Source organism: Habropoda laboriosa, unplaced genomic scaffold (assembly GCF_001263275.1).
Source record: "Habropoda laboriosa isolate 0110345459 unplaced genomic scaffold, ASM126327v1 scaffold24, whole genome shotgun sequence".
Lineage (NCBI taxonomy): Eukaryota > Metazoa > Arthropoda > Insecta > Hymenoptera > Apidae > Habropoda > Habropoda laboriosa.
This window is the reverse complement of record NW_017100128.1, coordinates 86183-104991: the sequence shown is the minus strand read 5'-3', so window position 1 is coordinate 104991 and position 18809 is coordinate 86183. Positions and strand designations below refer to the sequence as shown.

The 18809-nt window shown below is 37.5% G+C and overlaps 1 protein-coding gene across 1 annotated transcript in view; it reads left to right on the top strand.

The window, feature by feature from the left end:
- Positions 1-18809, top strand: part of LOC108578916 — a 125603-nt gene that overhangs the window by 66872 nt on the left and 39922 nt on the right. Inside the window, exon 4 of the mRNA XM_017942368.1 lies at positions 8648-8764. Within this exon, the coding sequence (XP_017797857.1) occupies positions 8648-8764 (117 nt within the window). The remainder of the gene's footprint in view (positions 1-8647; positions 8765-18809) is intronic.

Sequence of the window (18809 nt, the reverse complement as noted above, 5' to 3'; positions counted from 1 at the left end):
CAATGACTTGATATTGATGAAATTCCAAAGATGTAATATGTTTTGCTTATGTTTTTGGTCCGTCCATAAAAAATTATGGGAACTATCTTGTGAAATAAGTTAATTTGGTTAATAAGTAGTAAATAGGTTAATTTTGTTAATAAGTGGGTTAAGATGGGTTATACTAACTACGAAATTCAAAAATTTAGGCGTATTGTATATAATTTTTCCATCAAATAACAGCAGTATAATTATGCTTTTCGAAATTATTACAACCTGTAATGTAGTTCATGATTTGAAGGAATTTTTCATTGCAAAAATTTTCTTTAGGATACCAAATTAGACAGATTCTTTTATCATTTCGAATAAGGCTTAATTTTTTAATTACTACCAGCTAACCCTTTCATTACTATTGGCGCCTATAAGCGTTTTGAAAATTTGCTGGCACTACACTGTTAGAGTCTTTTGGTGTACTTCCACCTTAATTTAATGCTTAATTTTATCCTTTACTCAGTTCCGCTTTGATTTAATAAACCGAATTTTAAAACGATACGGCCAAGATAATAAATTTTGCAGCGGAAGTTAAAAATTTACCGTCAGTCACACACGTTACGCATTAAATTCTGCCGCAGCGAAAGAGTTAAAAATTAACCTGACACACGACAAATCTCCTAATACAGTAAATTCTCTACAAGTGTCAGAAAGTTTGGATTCTACAAGTGACAGTATAGATGGTCCTACGCCTAGGTCTGCGTCATTGCTGCGCCCATGTTATCTCGCTCTCAGTCAGTCAAGCGTCGGTTTCCTTTACGAGATTTCACGGCTCGACAAATCATAATAGAAAAATGTAATTTCTTGAATTTTACTTTTTTTATCCCGAAATTTTTCTTAACATATTGATGAGATTTTTCTGATGAAAATGACATAAAACACGACATAATTTGAACAACATTTACTTATTAACACAGTAACTCAGTAACATTTTACTGTCACTTGCGAAATCGACCCTACATTTTTTTTTTTTTACGTGGAGGTAGGCCGATCCTACATTTCACCGGTGTCAGTAACATTTTACTGTCACTTGTGGAATCGACAATCGGCTTTTCGATACTTGGCCTCCGCCGACTCCGTGGCAGTGAGGACGTTTTTCACGGTCTGTTTCTTTGTCGGACAATCGCGTGAGATATGACCGTATTCGTTACATTGGAAGCACTTACGACCTCTGTCGTGCGCGGGGCATTTCGGCGTGGGATGTCCTCGGCCACCGTAGTTGATGCACCTCCACGTTGCCGTTGTTGCGATCGTCGAACTGTCGCCCCTGGGCCTCGGCGCCGGCTCTCCTCCTTTGACCGGCGCGCTGGTTGCTTTCGGCTTGAGCTCGATTTTGCCGAGCGCTTCCAGCAGACGGCGTTCGTCCTGAATCTCTGGAGGTGCGCCTGGTTCTGGAGGACGGGATCGGGTATTCCGTCGATGATGCAGTCGATGAGTTCCTGCTCGCCTATGGAGATACGATTCGCCAGTATTACCTTTTCGTGGAGGTAATCGGTGAAGGTTTCTCCTTGGTGCCACGTCCTCTCCTCGAAGCGTCGTCTCGCCATCCGCTGGTCGGGTCGTTGGTGGAACATGGAGCCCATTTGCTCCAGGAGTGTCTCGATCGCCATCACCACGTGCTCCGGTCGAGAATGGAACCAGTCCAGCGCCTTTCCTCGGAGTCTCGATACGATGAGGATGCGACACGCGTCGTCTTGCAACCCGTAAGTGTCGCGTAGCAGTCGGAACTGCCTCGCCCACGTCTCGAAGGCGCCTCCCGAACCATCAAAATGATTCAATAGATCTGCAATGGCCGTGGCGTTCATACGAAGGGGTTCGTACGTCGTACCTGCGCCCTCTGTTCTTGCTGATCGCTGTCTGACGTGAGCTGGTGACAGCATTTCCAGCTCGCGTCTTGCCACCTCTGCTTCCCGGATGGCCATCTCCTTTTCCTTCTCCGCAAGTCTGAGTCGAAGCTTTATTAACTCCATTTCCGTATCTTGGGCTGGAGGACGGGGTGTTGGCACGATTTTGGTGTCGTCTCTGCTCGACGCCTCGCCTTCATCGAAAACATCTTCCACCTCGGTGCCGCTTCCAACTCGTTCTTCGTTCCGCTGGTCGGGAGAGCTCTCTCTCTCGCAGGATCTGCTTCAGGCGCAGCGTGGTGAGATCTTGCAGGTTTCTCTCCTCCATCTCGTCGCGAACCGTAGATCACGTAAATATCGTCTAAATTTCTGTCTCGCGTACAACTAATATCCGTCGCGTACTCTCTGATCGCTGTCTAGATCCCGGAGGAGCCCCCAATTGTAGGAATAGGAATTTTCTGAGTATCTATTCCGTTGATCACAGAGATGACACGACGAGTATAACGAGACCGTAGCGCCTGCACTGGACTTATCGTACCTGATCGTATCGTATCGTAGCGTATCGTAGTTACTTCTGTACTATCCTCGCGTGACGCGGGCACGTGCTTTTATCGACACGTCGCCCGAACACTCCCGACGTTTTTCCTAAACTCGGTGTGTTCCGGCTAGCGTTTTTGCCTGCCCGGCCGCGGTACGTTAGAACATTGTCGGAGCCAATGCTCACATACACACACGCACACTTATGCTTGCTGGCACGTGCCGATCAGCCGGCGAATACACCGAGAAGGTTCGATTGTCCGTGTCCGCGATTTTTCATTATGCCTGCTTCCTACATACTATAAGAATACGTGCAGAAATAGTCTTAGATCAGTATCATACCTCATTCCTAGCTGATAGTATTAACTCTTTCGCGACGGCGGAACTAGCCACCAGTGCGCCACTAATGAACGGGCACCACATTGGTGCCCTACGAAAATTATCGGACAAATGCCGGTGACACCACGTTGGTGCCCCGCGCAAAGCTGTCGAACAAATGCCGGTGACACCACGTTGGTGTCTTATGGGAAGCTGTCGCACAGACGAATAAAAAAAAAGATTTGCATAAATAAATAAATTAAAAAAAAAATTTTGCATTTATTTACATATATCCTCGAAATTTCGTGAAAATGGAGGGACAGGATTGAGAACTATTGAGATTAGTAAAACTCCACAATTTATGATCTCCCGAAAATCTCGAAAAACCCCCGGCGACAGGCGAAACGGACGGCATAGTGTTAAGAGTGTCTCGCGTTTTTTCAAATCTTAGAGGATTTCGTTGGAACAGCAGAGGACTTAAGGGTGTATTGGATAAAGGGAATGTTGTTGAGGCCTTGTTCTGTATTTTAAAATAAATCTTCACTTTGAGTTGTTGAGGCGCGAGCCAATGAAACGCGCTTAGTGGGTGCCGGATATAACCGGCGCTAGCCAGTATGAAGCATTTAGTGGATGCCGGATATAACCGGCGCTAGTCGCGAAAGGGTTAATATGTACACTTAGGATAAGTTTCTATTCTGTTTTTACTGTTAACGCACGATTCATCTTCGATATTAGAGATTTTTTGAAAATTATTCTCTGTAAATACTCGTGCAATTAATTCATATTAATCCAAAACACTATAGTAGATAATAACATAGACGTATTGTTAGATTTATCTATTTGTATACGTTCGGAGAAATCCGTTTAGCCTTACCACCTCTGTTTAGTAAAGATCTAAATGTTTATGATACGTGACAAAAGGCCCTTCGGTCCCAAGCGGGGTCGTAGACAATATTAGGGCGTTGTCAGTCCGTAGACAGTGCTCTTACCATCAAGTAGAAAAGCGAACCTTCCTTGTGTCTAATAAAAGTTTATAGATTAAAATAAGGATTATTAATTATTTAACAACCAATAACTCCCATAATCCAATACGTATAAGTTGGTAAATTGGCCCTGAGCCAATAGGCACAGCTCACACCAAGGCAAAAAATAAATTTAAAAAAAGTCTTAGATCATTATCAGTATCAGTGGTAATATCAGCATTGTGGCCAGTATAATATTGTATTCAGCATCAGGCGCCTAATAAAAGCACCATTTCTATAATATTGAAATAAAATAGTTATATTCGTTAATATATGCATGGTTTATTTCTATGTTAGTTTTATAAAATTTCATCAATTTTACTTAGCAAACAAGCTCTGATTTGCTACTTCCCTATAGCGAAATGGCCTTTGGGTGCAAAGGGTTATTTAGACAATTCTCGGTCCCACTTTTCTCTATTTCCCTCCAAAATGTGACTCGGAAGGTGAATTTTTCAGACAATGAGAGAATATTTTCCGACTTCGGACTGAAAACGTTGGAACTACACAGAAAACTTTTGAACTTGAGCTGAACCTTTTGAGACTTCAAAGAGAACTCTGTCGAACATTATAATCTCGGACTCTAGGGCTTTGGACATTAACCCTTTGCGGTCCTACGTCGAGTCAGACTCGACATAAGAATTTTTCCCTTCAAGATATCGTATTTTATATCTAATATTACGCTGAAAAATTTAAGTAAAGGGAAACTCCACGGTACTGCCCGAGAGTGACAAAATTTGGACTGCAAAGGGTTAACAATTTTGTACTGAACATTGGGTCTCATAGTTTGCACAAACACTATATAAATAATGAAAAATAAATTTTCTTGTATTTGCAAATCCCCGATTTGCTATATACTATGTTGAATTCCACAAATCCCAGGAATTAACAATGTGAATAAAGCATATCAAATGGGATTTAGGAATTAACACAGTGAACGAAGCTTATCAAATGCTCTATGGGATTGTGGAATAGAAAGGATTATTGCATTTTTCAGTATAGAAGCATCTCGACATTGTACCCAAGTTGTCGTGTAGTAGGACATAGGAATGGTAATAGTGTCTCTTGTGGAATTTTTATAAAGGGCATAAGCGTTTGCAGAAGAAGAAACAAATGGCAATTTCACCGTATGTTTCATTATTTAGAAGTTGGTCGACAAATATTTGCGAATTCTTTTGTGGACATTCGTAACATGTGAAAACTTTTCGGAAGGTATTCTAATATTTTCTGATTTCCCTTTCCCTTCCACTCTTTTTATTTCGTAAGGAAATAATTTTATTTCTTGATAAAGAACTAAGTCTATAGCCAGCTTTCCTTCGAAATTAAGTGATTTATTTTCATTCAGTGATATTAACTTTTGAAACAATATTTAATGCATTTTTACAATCGATATTTGGAGAAAAATTTCCAGTGCTAATTTCGTTTAGTATTCAACAGCTTCTGTCATTGTTAGTGAGCTACAATAAGCAACCAGTTGATCTGATAAATTAAGGGGGTGCTTTAGTCTAGAGTGTCATTTTTTAGTCCTTCTTAGGGATTTTTTTGTAAGGAAAGTATAAGATTCTCAGTATCGGCATTTTGCATACATATTTATTCGTGCCTTGAGAAAGTTCACAATTTTTTTCAAGTGAAAATAATCAAAACTGTCTGAATTATATATCATTCAGTGCGGTCCCTTTAAAAAGAAGTGTCCTACTGGCTGACACGATTCCGCCCATTCTGTTTATCCAAAATGAAAAATCCAAAAGGATTCTTGACTAGTACGAATGTGATTATGGTGTGAACCAGAATAAAAAAAAAATAGTGCAAATTTACAAAATGGCGGCACTTTGAATTTTGTGTACCGAGTTTGTCGATATTTTTTCGTCTTTCAGAGTCTCTAAAAATCAGAAAAATATATATTTTGGCATAATTCTGGTTCAGACGATAACGGCACATCCACTGAAGGTGCGTGTAAAATTTGGAGTTAATCGGACAACTAGAACTTGAGATATCATGTCAGCCATTTAGAAAAACATGGTTTCGAGAAAAACGCGTTTAAAGTTTACACGAGAATGGTACACTTATGACTATGGACTACATGTCGTCGTCTTTAACCATCTATAACTTTGTCAATTTTACGAATTCGGAAAAATCCTTCGACAGTTATACTTCTGCAAATGTCTACTTTCAGAAAATGTAAAAAAATGAAATCGAGTTTTTTGAAAAGTCTAGACTAGAATACTCCCTTAATAGAAGCTTTCCTCATCAACACCATTTACTTCTCATATTTCGCGAAAAGCATCAAAATGTCTCTTATTAATACAGTTATACCGTTTTTATTCTTATCTGGTACAAATCTTCTTTTTTTCTAGCTTTCCTAATTTTACTTCTTCGAGTAATCCACTGATAGTATAGTTGGTCGAAGCGATACATTGAGTTCCGTGCGTTATTTGTGAATTAATATTTAAAATTTCTGCTTCCAAACATTACTTTAAGCTACACGGTATTAAGCCTTCGTCGTCTCCTGCTCAGTAGTAATTTCTGTATTTGTAAAAATTAACCTTGATAATTTAAAAAAAAAAAGAACTACAAAACATACGCTGCAATCAACCTGTAGGTCCCTCTAAACCAGGGGTCGGCAAACTTTTTTTCTGGAGGGCCAGATAATAAATATTTTTTGGCTTTGTGGGCCAAGAGAGAAAATTGAGATTATTACGTATGTATGTATATACACTACCGGCCAAAAGTTTGGAATCACTGAGCATTGCAATTTACACAAAAATTTCCAGAAAAAAGTCAACGACTTGGAGAATATTTTTGAGAAAACCGTTTTAGTCTGTTTAATGTTTAGTAAATCTAACAATGCATGTTTTCGTAGAAACTTTCACCAACGGTCTCAATAGCAATTTGCCAGGTCATAAACCAAGGGTTGCCGAAAGGTCCGCGTACGGGCCCAGAGGCCCAGGTCACATGTCCCAAGTACCGGACCTAGAGGAAAATCCGCGGCGTTGCCAAATGCGCTACAGCGGACAATACGCCCCCACCATAATTCGCCGCGGTCCTGGAAAAAGCGCGACAAGGGCGCAAAGGACTAGCTGCGGGTTAAAGACAAAATTCCTGATTGGTTGCAACCAATAAGTTGGGGGTAACCAATCAGGAAAAAGAAGATGGTGAGAAAGAAGCTCGCGAGGTGACTTGGAGAGTCAGAGTCAGTGAAGCAGATAGTCATTAAGCAATAATCAAACTGTACACCTCGTGAGCCAGAATAATAAAGACTAAAAAGGAGAACTCACTGTGTGGGTACTAAGTAACCCAGATCACGCACTATCCTCCTGTCATTAAATCCAAATCCTACACTATAAATAATTAGCAGCAGATTTAATATTAATGAAAAGTGGGAGGTGATTCGAAACTTTTGGCCGGTAGTGTATGTAGGTAGTTAACTACAAATAAAAATTTTTTGGCAAATCCTTTATTTATAACACACATTTATTAATGAGAAATATGGAATTCTTTCTTTTCGGATGATATTTTATTTAACTGTACATAACTCGCGGGCCATGAAAAAACTGATGGCGGGCCGCAGTTTGCCGACCCCTGCTCTAAACCAAGGTATTTAAAAAAAAAAATTTGAATTGCCAAGGGGTGTTCAAATGGTTCACCACCGCATCCTATAAATTTTTCTATCCTGTAGTGAGTGTTGAGTGTGCTGTCACAGAGTGAAGACTTCATAATTGATAGAATACGTCAGAGATTCTTGTCGCAGCCAATTTTATATTTAAAAAGACTGTCAGTGGACATCGTGAAACATGTCCCTTTTCGATTCAAGCAGTTAATTTGAAAGATACAATGGACAGAAACAATGCAATCATCACTTGTTGTTTTTTTTACAACATTTGTATTACTTTCGTCAAGTTAATCATTAACTGCAATATCTGGTAAGCTACAATTAATAATAGCAGTATTAAACGATGTTTCATCGATAAATTGTTGACTGAACAGAAATACGTTGTTTATTTTCCTGGAGAATTAACGACATTGATTTTACAATATTGAGAGCAATATGATAATGCGATGAAGCTCTCTACAATATGTTCAAAAAACACGTCATTTCTACGGCAGCTTTTCTTGATAATTTTCTTTAAATGAAATTCAAAGTAAAAATTATCATAAATCACGCACAGTGGTAGAAAACATGCGGAAATATATTAACATACCGTGTATTGATAAATACACGCCATATACATACACGAATGTGTTGATTTTAATTAACGAATTTCAATGAATCTAAGAGAAATTCCTATATTCTTTATTAACCTTTGACTCCAATATATCTTCTAGCATTTATGTAGTCAAACATAGTAATTTACATAGTTAAATATAGTTGAGTATGTAACAGAAGTTCCCGGACTCAGATTGCAAAACCGTTTGATTTACGCACTGACATCTTTCCTTTTTTAAACATTTCAGACATTTATTCAGTGACCTTGGAAAAATTCGCAAAATTTAAAATTGAAAAATTTCTAATTTGAAAAATTAATTTTTTTAAACTATTCAAATTGTATTTTACACATTGTTCATATCATTGCTAAGAAAGAAGATATTCAGGTGACCTTTATCTGAGACACCCTGTATACTGTATTACCCGTTTTGCTTAATAAAATCAGTTCTTTTTATATAATATTTCCTTTAAAACAAATATTGTACATGAGTAACTTGAGATTGTCATGTCGAACCACTGCAATCACTGGAACTATACAAATTTTATCCTAAAATAAAATAACGTTCATTATCATTAAATCAATTTAATATTGTATATTTTGAAATTCAACGAGAATTTTGAATTCACCAATTTTTTTTTAAGAGTTTCACTTACGTTGCTTGTAATTATATTTCTCGTTGAATTCGTTTGTTTAGGGCACGTGACAAAAATCGAACTAGAGCTGGAGGAAGCTCCGGACGACATGATTCTCGTTGGATCCATGCCGTCTGAATTGGATGCCACCGGCGAAATCAATGCCACCTATCCAGATGGTGAGTTGAAAATCTCGCAAAACCCAAGAGACAGCGATCCTTGTTACTCGTAACCTAAAAATCACACGTGATACGTGATTTTCACGTATTTCGTCGTTTCAAATCGAGAAGTGTCGAAGGGTTGAAGAGATAACCTAACTTCTAAAGTTCGCCATGCTACGTTCAACTTCTTTGTGCTTCGTTAGACAACCGCAATTTCATTAGGCAAACGTGTCTTAATTTGCATTTTCCCCTGCACTCTGAATCCACGCGCACACATATTGCATAGAAAGTCTTGAAAACAGGTTAATTACAAATTGAAACATAACCTCAAAAATGTGCTAATCGCATAAAGAAGACCTTCGAACTAAACATGATTATCGTTAAATTGATAGATTTGAATTTAAAATCAGATGTTATGATATTAAATATTTAAATAGTAGTAATATAACAGGAAGTTTAGCGTTTTTCGATTGTAATAATATGTGGAAAGTTGTTTGTAAAGGAAAATATTGGTTACTCGTGAACTAGGAGGTAGAAATTGTTCTAAAACACATATTTTACAAATCTAATATTTCTGCAAATGTTGACGAAGAAATTGATTAATTAGTCTCGTCAATGTTTTCGATTATTTAAAATAATTTTTATGCACACAAATTGCAATCATTTTTTAATTGAAAAATATTATGAAAGAGAATTTATATACTGGAATATGATATTATTATTGCATTAACGTATATTTATCAGCTTTTTAATAAGCTTAATTAATTTTATTGTCTTATTTATTTAATAATAATTCCAACATTTCATGGTACTAAGCACAATAATCTGGCATTTTGATGAGATTTGAGTTATGTAATAAAATATCAACGTAATATAAACTAGTAGATATGAATATTAAAATTCTGTATACCTATATTTTAAAAGAACTTTAATTCCTGAATATTCTCTTCTAAAAGAAACTTCTTTCTGAATTTTTCATACGACGCTACTTTAATATACCCAATAAACAGAATTCATTGAAATAATACTACTGTTTATCTTCTTACGTTGACATCTAACATCTACGTTTAAGGTTCTTCAAATTTCATTTTAAATCAAAAGTAACAGAAATGTTGAACTCGTTTATTATCGTTCACTTCGTAACAAAATTTTAAACTACTTAATAACAACTGCATAAATAACTTGAAGTCTCCATATGTCTATTTCAAACCTGAATTTTGGAAAACAGGAATTTGTACACGGCTGACAACTAAATTTTTTATTTATTTAACAGAGAAAAAAATTAATTGTTTTTGTAATTTTTTAAATTCCTTAAGAACATAAATGTATTTCTGAAATGACGTTTCCCGATTATAATTTCTTGGGGCGATTTTCTCGAAACCATATTTTCCAAATTGCCAAAAATAATGTCTCCCGGGCGAACTAATCGATAGACTTGACACTTCGATTTCTGAAAGTATTAGGTTGGTGCACCTAAATTGCCGTTTTTTAAACAGCTGATATTGGCCAGTCGATACCATATATTAAATTTTGTCTGATCATTTTAATATTTGAAGAAGGCTATGTAAATGTTGAGACACTTCAACGTTGGTGTGCAAAATTCAAGTGTGGTGACTTTTTATTAGAAAGTGAGCTAAGAGGAAGACCATATAGGATAGTGGATAATTTTTTAAGAAAAATTATTGAAAACAATCCAAGGTAAATAATATGAAATTTTGCCTACCATTTCTTCAAACACCTGAACAATTTTTTGACAAATATATTATTCCGAAATGAAAACACTGTAAAGGCAGCATTCAAAGAATTTTTGAATTCCAAGATTAATGATTTTCATACATTTGGAATAATGAAATTAATCAATTGTTGGAAAAACTGTATATAAAATCATGCAAAAATGATTTTGATTAAATATATTATTTTTTCAAGAAACGCAATGTATCTAAAGTTTCGTTTCAAAAACCGACGTTTCATATGCACCAACCTAATAGGTGGTTTTTAGTAAAAGAATGCTGCACTAATAAAAAATGTTCGTCGGTTTGTGCCAGGAAGAGGCGCCTGTAACTATGCAGTTTCTTTCTTCGTTTCAGGTATCAGTGCTGCCAGATTTAACAGTCGAAAGTTACTGATGGCGTCGCTTGTACACAGTACATTTTTACCATTTCGATGTTGAAGTTAATATTTTCTCAGGACAATAATATAAAGAACACCAAGATAAGAAAGTATTTCTAAATATGAGGAAGTAACCACTTAAATTCGTGTTTCATGTATTTTCATTTCTTTTGCAACATTAACTTTGTAGTCACTTGTCTACTGATTTATGACAAAAACAGAAACCAAGGTATAGTTGGTGGAAGCGATATAGTCAGCGGCACCGTTTGATGTAGGGTGATTCCACGATGAATTGATCATTTTTTGACGTCGACACCAGGGATTTTGTTCCAAATGAAATATAATGTAGTACACGTGAAATTAGGGGGGGTTTAATTCATCATTTAGCTGGTTTCGAATTTGTTTAAAAAATACGGACCTTTGAATTTGACAATTGTTGCCCATTTTTGTGAAAATATTCTGCTGTGCTTATCAATTTTTATCTCGGAAACTATTGATCGAATTGAACTCACTTTTTTTTTGCTTTAATCTAGAAGGATTGTCCTATCGTAAAAAAATTATTACTAATAATATTTTTGTTATTTGAAAAATTGACATAGCCGTATTTAAATAGGGTCGTGCGTTACTTGTGAATTGATATTTAAAATTTCTGACGCCTGTTGATGACAAAATTAAGACGCCTAAGTAATTTTACGACATTACCTATCGGTTCCACCGACTATACATTTACCGTAAAAAAGGAATACTAGTCTCAATTCGAATACTTGCTGGTATGAATCATTACTGAGATGATCTTGTTGTGTAAATAGATGCATGGTCGTATTGGAAAATCTAGAACCGTTCTGCTACTCTTCCTTGAATCTTGGACTTTCAAGCTTGAAGTACTTCTCTGAATTTAACCAGAATTTTTGTTACCTGTTAGGTATACCTCCCCAAATCTTGATCAACCCAAACCTTACTCTATTATCGTGCTAAATATTGCTGATCTTCACGAAGATCGCGGAAATGATAAGAATATTTATCTGGGCCATCTAAAGAGAATCTTTCCTTGAAGGAGAAGACAACTTTTTTCTACATTACATTCCAGCTCGTGCATACGTTAATAAATTACAGCTGTACTTATGAAATCGTTATGACAACGTGTATTTTTCCTTTAATCACATGAATTTTAATACTGGAAGATCTTTAATAATTCTCTGTACAATCCTCACAAGCAGAAATACCAACAAGGGTTGGATTTCATGAACATGAAAGCACTATTCGCCGAGTGTCTTAAAATATTGCGCTTTTCTCTTTTCACTGTGATTATTTTTATAACAACCCCTTTGTTATTGCTATAATTCTATTAATTTTTTTCATAATTGTGTATTATATGAAGACTTTGTCCTATTTTCTCTACAATTTTTTTTATTGGAATATCATACCTTTTTTCGGGTTTGTATTTTATTAATCTTTTTATCCCTTTAAGTCCAAGTGGGAATTCAGAGTCCCGTACATTAACCCTCTAAGCCCGGGGGCGTTTTAAACGTGCCGTAGAATTATTTTAAGGGTTAAAATAGTCTATTTTGTACTTCGAATTGGAAGACTATTCGTTTAGAATACATGAAAATGCGAAAATCATGGATTTCTGGTATGGGACTCTGGAGCCCTACTCGGACTTAGAGGGATTAAATAAGTTGTTTTACACCTCCAATGTTAGCAGTATAAGACGGAAACGTTTACTTTCAGTCAGTTAAATAAAACTTTGCTTACACCTCTCTTGGAGGAAAAATAAACTGGTAGGTCCGAATAAATTTTACGTACTTACAAAAGTTCACTAATATATTTCTTACAGGGAAATATCTGTTTATTAACCCTTTGCGGTCTAAATAGTCCAGCTAGTCCGCACTCATTCGGCCACTTTCGAGCAGTACCATGTACATATGTAGTTTCCTTTTATTTCAATATTGCAGCGTAATATTAGTTATAAAATACTAAGTTTCAGTATAATATTAATGCATTAAAAAATGGCTTATTATCATTTATAATTTATCATTGTATGATAAGAATTAATGATATTTCCAATCCTTGCTGCGGCCAGCAGTTGATAACCGAAGAGGTTTCTCAATAACATTTCGTAACATTTTTACTTTTTAAAATCGTGAGAATGAAAGTTACATTTATATCCCCTGAAAAAATTGAAACATTTTACGTAGTAGTTACTTATGAAAGAAATTCCCAAACTTTTACCTATTTTTAAAAGCCGCAGGGTGGTGTCATCCACTAACAGCACATCAGAGCAACAACGTTCAGTTGCATCGATGCGATCTAACTCTATTAATTTTTCATTTCGAAAGACAGCATTGCGGTATAGTCAGTGGAACGAACATAGCGAGCTCGTAAATTAAAACATCGAGTAGTGGCGCAGCTTGATGCAGCGGCAGCCAGGACCGTATACGGTATTCTGTTTTAGGGTCCGCACGATAAAAGGATGACAGTTAGCCGATGACTAACGTTTTATCGGACTAATTAATAACGCTAATTAGCTTTTCGTAATATTTGTAGTTCCTTTCTGTGCCTAATGTATCATAAACCTATGTGATCAACGTAGATCAATTATTTAGTCGAATTTGAAAAACGTGAAATTGATGAAGTAAACAACGAAAACAGTAATCATTGGAAGAAAACAGCAGATAAAACTGTTAATCGTCAGAAAATATAAGCTTGCAGCTGTCGAGGATTTAGTCTAAAAACATTTTCATGGTCGCTGAAAATTAGAAATCCTAATTGCCAAAAATTACTCCATAACCATGAAAATCGTTAGGACAAACAGGACGTGCTGCGTCACGATTCCTGAAAAATCCAGGAAATTTCCACTTCCTTGTCGATAGAGATGTTGAGGTGGAGCTTCTAAATTCACCAATGTGAAGTAAGTTAACCGCTGCAAGCTCCGCCCTCAGTATCGTCACGCCTACTTTGGACCAATATACAAAATGATCAGAAGACGAAAAAAAATAACAATCGTTGCATATATCTTTGAATATACTGTTGGATAACCAACCGCCTATTGACATTGAGTCCCCAAGTCACTCTTAAGATTAACCCCGTAACGCCGAAAAACAAGTTACTCATCGATCGCTGACTGTCCCGTCAAAGTCCTGTCCAGCAATTCGTCACCAGAACCAAGCTCACCTTCTCCCCCAAATCCCTTCCTTATAAGTACACCCAAAAAATCCCTTAGAAGATCATTATAGAAACCAAGCGAGTATAGTTAAGTGCGGTCGATCCAGTACACAGCAGAAAACCACAACGTCTCTTCCCTTCGTGAAGTTCGCGCCTTGTAAATTCGGCGTCCGCGAGTATAAGTGTCATCGTTAAAATAAAAGTTATATTGTTGAAATATAATCGATATCAACTTTCCTCCCCGGATTCCAACAATACACGTTGGATGACGTACGCGCATTGCGATAAATAATTTGACTACTTGTAAAACACACAGTTAAAACACGATCCTTTCCTACTTTGTAACCTATTCGTTACAAAATGAGGAGAGGTTAAGCAGAATACAAGTGAAAACAAAGGCCATTATAGCAATTTGAAGGACGACAGAGCCCGCACAGGCGCGGTGAATACATTATACGGCCCTGTCTGGGGGTTCAGGTCCTTATCCTCTCCTATTTCTGTCAATTCCCTTGTTAGAACACTCGGAACATGTTCACTTTGACTCCTGGCCGATTTTACGAGCTCGCTATACAGGGTGAGTTACGAGAAAGAGGACACCTAAATATCTCTGTTAGGTTTGAAGGTAGGAGAAAATGTCAGAGAGGAAATTTGTACTGTTCGAGGGGGCAAATATGACGATGCAGACAGATCTTCTTATTGACGTTATTTTCAAGATCTTTTTAAAGGTCATCGATGGTTTTTTAAATGGCACCATATATTTTTGACTTTATAATATAGTAGCTGATGTTAAGGCGAGTTCAATGTGAATTAAACATTCAAAATGGCGGCCTTTAGCAATAGCATTTGACTTTGAAGTATACTTTCAACTGTTTCTGTTCGATTATTTCTAAGTAAGACACTAAATAAAATACATCGCCTGAAAACAAAAATGTCTCGACGTATTTTTCTAAACAAAGACACTAGGAGGAGGACCGTCAGATGTGTCTGAAGTTCGTCTTCGAGTCAAGACACTCTACACTGCGATGCAATAGCATAAACAGTTCGTAGGTATAAGCAGACCCCGGCTTTCTCTTTTTGGGTGTCCAGAAAACAGTTCCTAAGAGCGATTCGTATAGAAAAGACGTTCTGTCCGAGCCGTGTTAATGAAAGAAAATTCGATATATAAAAGGAAACTTTTATTTCAATCGCCCATTTCCAATAAAAGCAATAACAACTGTAAGGCGCTGTACGACGCGCCTAGGCGTTGACCGCGAGACCCAAGCCGCACGGGGCCTTAAAGAAGGATGACTGCAGGCTGCACCTCCCACTCCAAGGCTTGCACGGTCCCAACGGCCGACGGAATATGTAAAAACGGGAAAAAGGGCAGCGGCGGGCACAAAATTACCGATTGTTACTAGAGAACGAACTACCGTGTTATTTTAGCCATCACTTTAAGCGCCATTGTATATTTTTCTTCTTACACAACTTTAAAATGTGCAATCAGTTTATTCGAATTAAATTAAACATTGAAAATGGTGGCCTTTAGCAATAGCACAAGCATTTAAACGTTCTGCAAGACTTTAAAGTACACTTTCAACCGTTTCTGATGAAGTAGATGCACAAGACCGAATTATTTCGTCGATGGAATTTATGTGACTCGTAAAATGTGTACTTTCTCGAGCGAGCTGTCTGCCCCTAACGCGAGGATTTACATTTACCGCGGCAAGAACATTAACCGCGTTTGCTTCATGTGTCGGACTTCTCACTTTTCCAGGTTTTTTACTCTCAACGCTACCAGTCTCGCCAGAAGAAGAGAAAATGCAGGGTGTATGGATGGGAGGAGGAGACACGGGAGCATGTATGGGATAGGTTTTTTTGAGGGATGGCAGGGCAATGTGGGATGGATGCTGCGGCGAGGGAGGATGAGGGAAGAGTGGATGAGAGAGTTGGAAAGGAGAAGGATGAAAGAGAGGAATGAAAGGGGAGAGATGCAGGGAGGAAATGAATGAGAGAAAGCAGGAGGAAATCGGGAGGAGGAGGAGGTGGGGATGATTAGATGAGAGTAAAATAAGGAGTAGGTTAAGGCATAAGAAATAGATGTAAGTAAGGATGAAGGTGTCTTTCTCTCTTTCTCGCGGTAGCGACAGGTGTAAAAAATGGTAATTGTAAGAGAATTGGAGATAAGATACGATAAGGAAGAGATCTAAAGATAGAATAAGATTAGGTTAACGAAATTTATAACCCCAAGGAGAAAGGAATAAAGAATCTTTAATTAACTTTTTAATTAACTTTTGGACAGCTGATGCCGGATCACCGGTGACCCAGCATTTAAATTTCTCCTGTTTCAACCATTCGAAAGAGAATCACGACTCTCCTCTCCTTGTATTATAAATATTGTTGTTTTGTAGAATTTTAGATAATTGTAAAATAGGGAAATGTGGTTTCGCTTGTGTACCGTAGAGATTTTAGTATTGGGTCATATTTGACCCGACGTATCCGCTGTCCGAGGGTTAAATATTATTATAATTTATACTGCTTTATTTTAGTTAATTAAGACTTTATGAGGTATGTACAACGACAATCTGTATACATATGTATCTCTAATGACGATCAACACAAGACTCATTCGTGTCTAGGCGAGTCATGAGACGACCGCGCATTTAACTCTCATATGACAAATGCAGGGTCATTTTGACTCAACAGCGATAAAGTCAGGCGGCTCAGATTAGTAAATACACCTATTTTATGTATCAAATGTAAATAAACAAGGAAAATATAAAACATATACAGTTGAAAGTATACACATTTGTATCCAATTCCTTCTTGGAACCCGCGTACAATAGAAAATTCTGTATTCGTCTCCCGCGTTCGTCTAAAGCCTTCCGAGGGTTAAACAATAGCCGGTGACAAATTCTCCGTTGCTTCCCGCTAGATGCCATTGTATATTGCTAATCCTCAACAAATATAAATAAATAAAAAGGGATGGACAATTGCGATAAGTAAATCGGTCTTTGTACATCCGGGCAGCTTCTCTAAGGCATTATTTTCGTGATATACGAAAATCAGATCGATCTTCTCTTCTCTCTTTCATGTTTAAACGTGTATCGATAAATTGATACTCGACTGCAACAATTCGATGGCAAATCAGACTATAAGTGCCTGTAATTTATTAATAATCATTTAATGGACCTTCAGAAATCACATTTCGTTAATGGTACACGCATTATTGCTATGAGTAAATCCTAATGGCTCAAGAAAGCCCCTTAGGCACGCTGATTGGCGATTACGGATTCTTATGAATGACCAATCAGCGTGCATGTAAAGAAATAAGAAATAAAACAGCCATCAGTGGCAGGTGGAAGAGTCGGGAACATTAAATCAGTCAGTAAGAAACATTCAGTCGGCCAGTGAGGTACAATCAGTCAGTCAGTCAGTGATAAACATTCAGTTAAGAGTCAGAAATAGTCATTGAGTTACACTCAGGCAATTTAGCAATCAGGCTAGGTAATAATTAGCAAAATTAGCATAACTGAGTAACATGCACTTTGTTCGAGATGTGGGACAATCGTGGCTCAGAAGTTTTGACAAAGAGAAAATTGTACTTATTGAATCGGTCACAGTGAAGTTTACAATTTTTCACTCGCATGCAAATTTTTATTGGATTATGTTCTTATTATGTTCTTATTTTAAACCATATTCTTTATTACGCACAAGGAAGGTTCGCTATTCGAAGTTCGCTATCGCTACATTTCACAAGACAACTTTTATAATTCTGATGTATAGTAGAGTTATATAATCCTTTCATTGCGATTACCCTTTATTATTATAGTAATGGTTGCTAGCGAGGCTATATCTCTATACGAATAATCAATCAGCTGCAAAAGTGTAATCTTGTTGTGTAACGTTAACTTTTATTTATTTATCACGATACGGACGGAAGAAGTCTAAATTTTTAAAGAACTCGTAAGAAGGAAGAATTGCATCTTGCGATAAATCAATTTCTTCTATTGTTAAGGCGTATCCTGTAGCCGGATTTATGGCAACGAGTCAAGTGGTCGCCGTCGCAGGCAAATATCGTTTCCTCAAAACACCACAAGTGTTTATTACGTTGCCTGCGACACTTAGTCCTGTCGCGGTAGGCGGCACCCGACCTGTGGTTGGCGAATGGATTTTCCTTGTCCTATGATACACATCTCCTTAAAAATTCGCCCGATCCATTAGGACACCTTCCCTGCATTCCAGACCGACGCCAAGATGACTTTTCCCGATATCGCGATTTTCCGAGTCCTCTTCCGAAATTTCCCCACCCCACGCGCATGCCACAGCGTCCATCCCCTCCAGTAGGGCCCCATATAAATACTGGGCCCAAACAAGGGAAGTTTAGTCTTACGTTTAAAATCTAAGGAACCACAACTTCACTTTGTAACAATATTATTATAAATAAAGCACTTTAAAAAATCTCCGGAGTGACTTCGACGATAGTCCCTAGGACCAGACCCTGCCATAAATCCTGGAATCTCCGAACTTGACTTTAACGAAGTCTAGAAAAGCGGAGATTCCACAGGATTCCCACGCATCCGTCCACCGTACACCCCACCCTAAGATAACGCGCTAAGGGCGAAATGGAGGGAGGTTGCGATGCACCGGAGTAAACTGATTGGTGATCTAGAAAAGGAAAAATCACCAATCAGGGTGTTTTTAGGAAAATAGGAGTCTTCGTCGAGGGAAACCGCAGAGACTCCAGGAGAAACACTTGGCCACTCGCAAGAGAAACACCTCTCACTTCGCAGTAGAATTTATATCTTGAATTAGT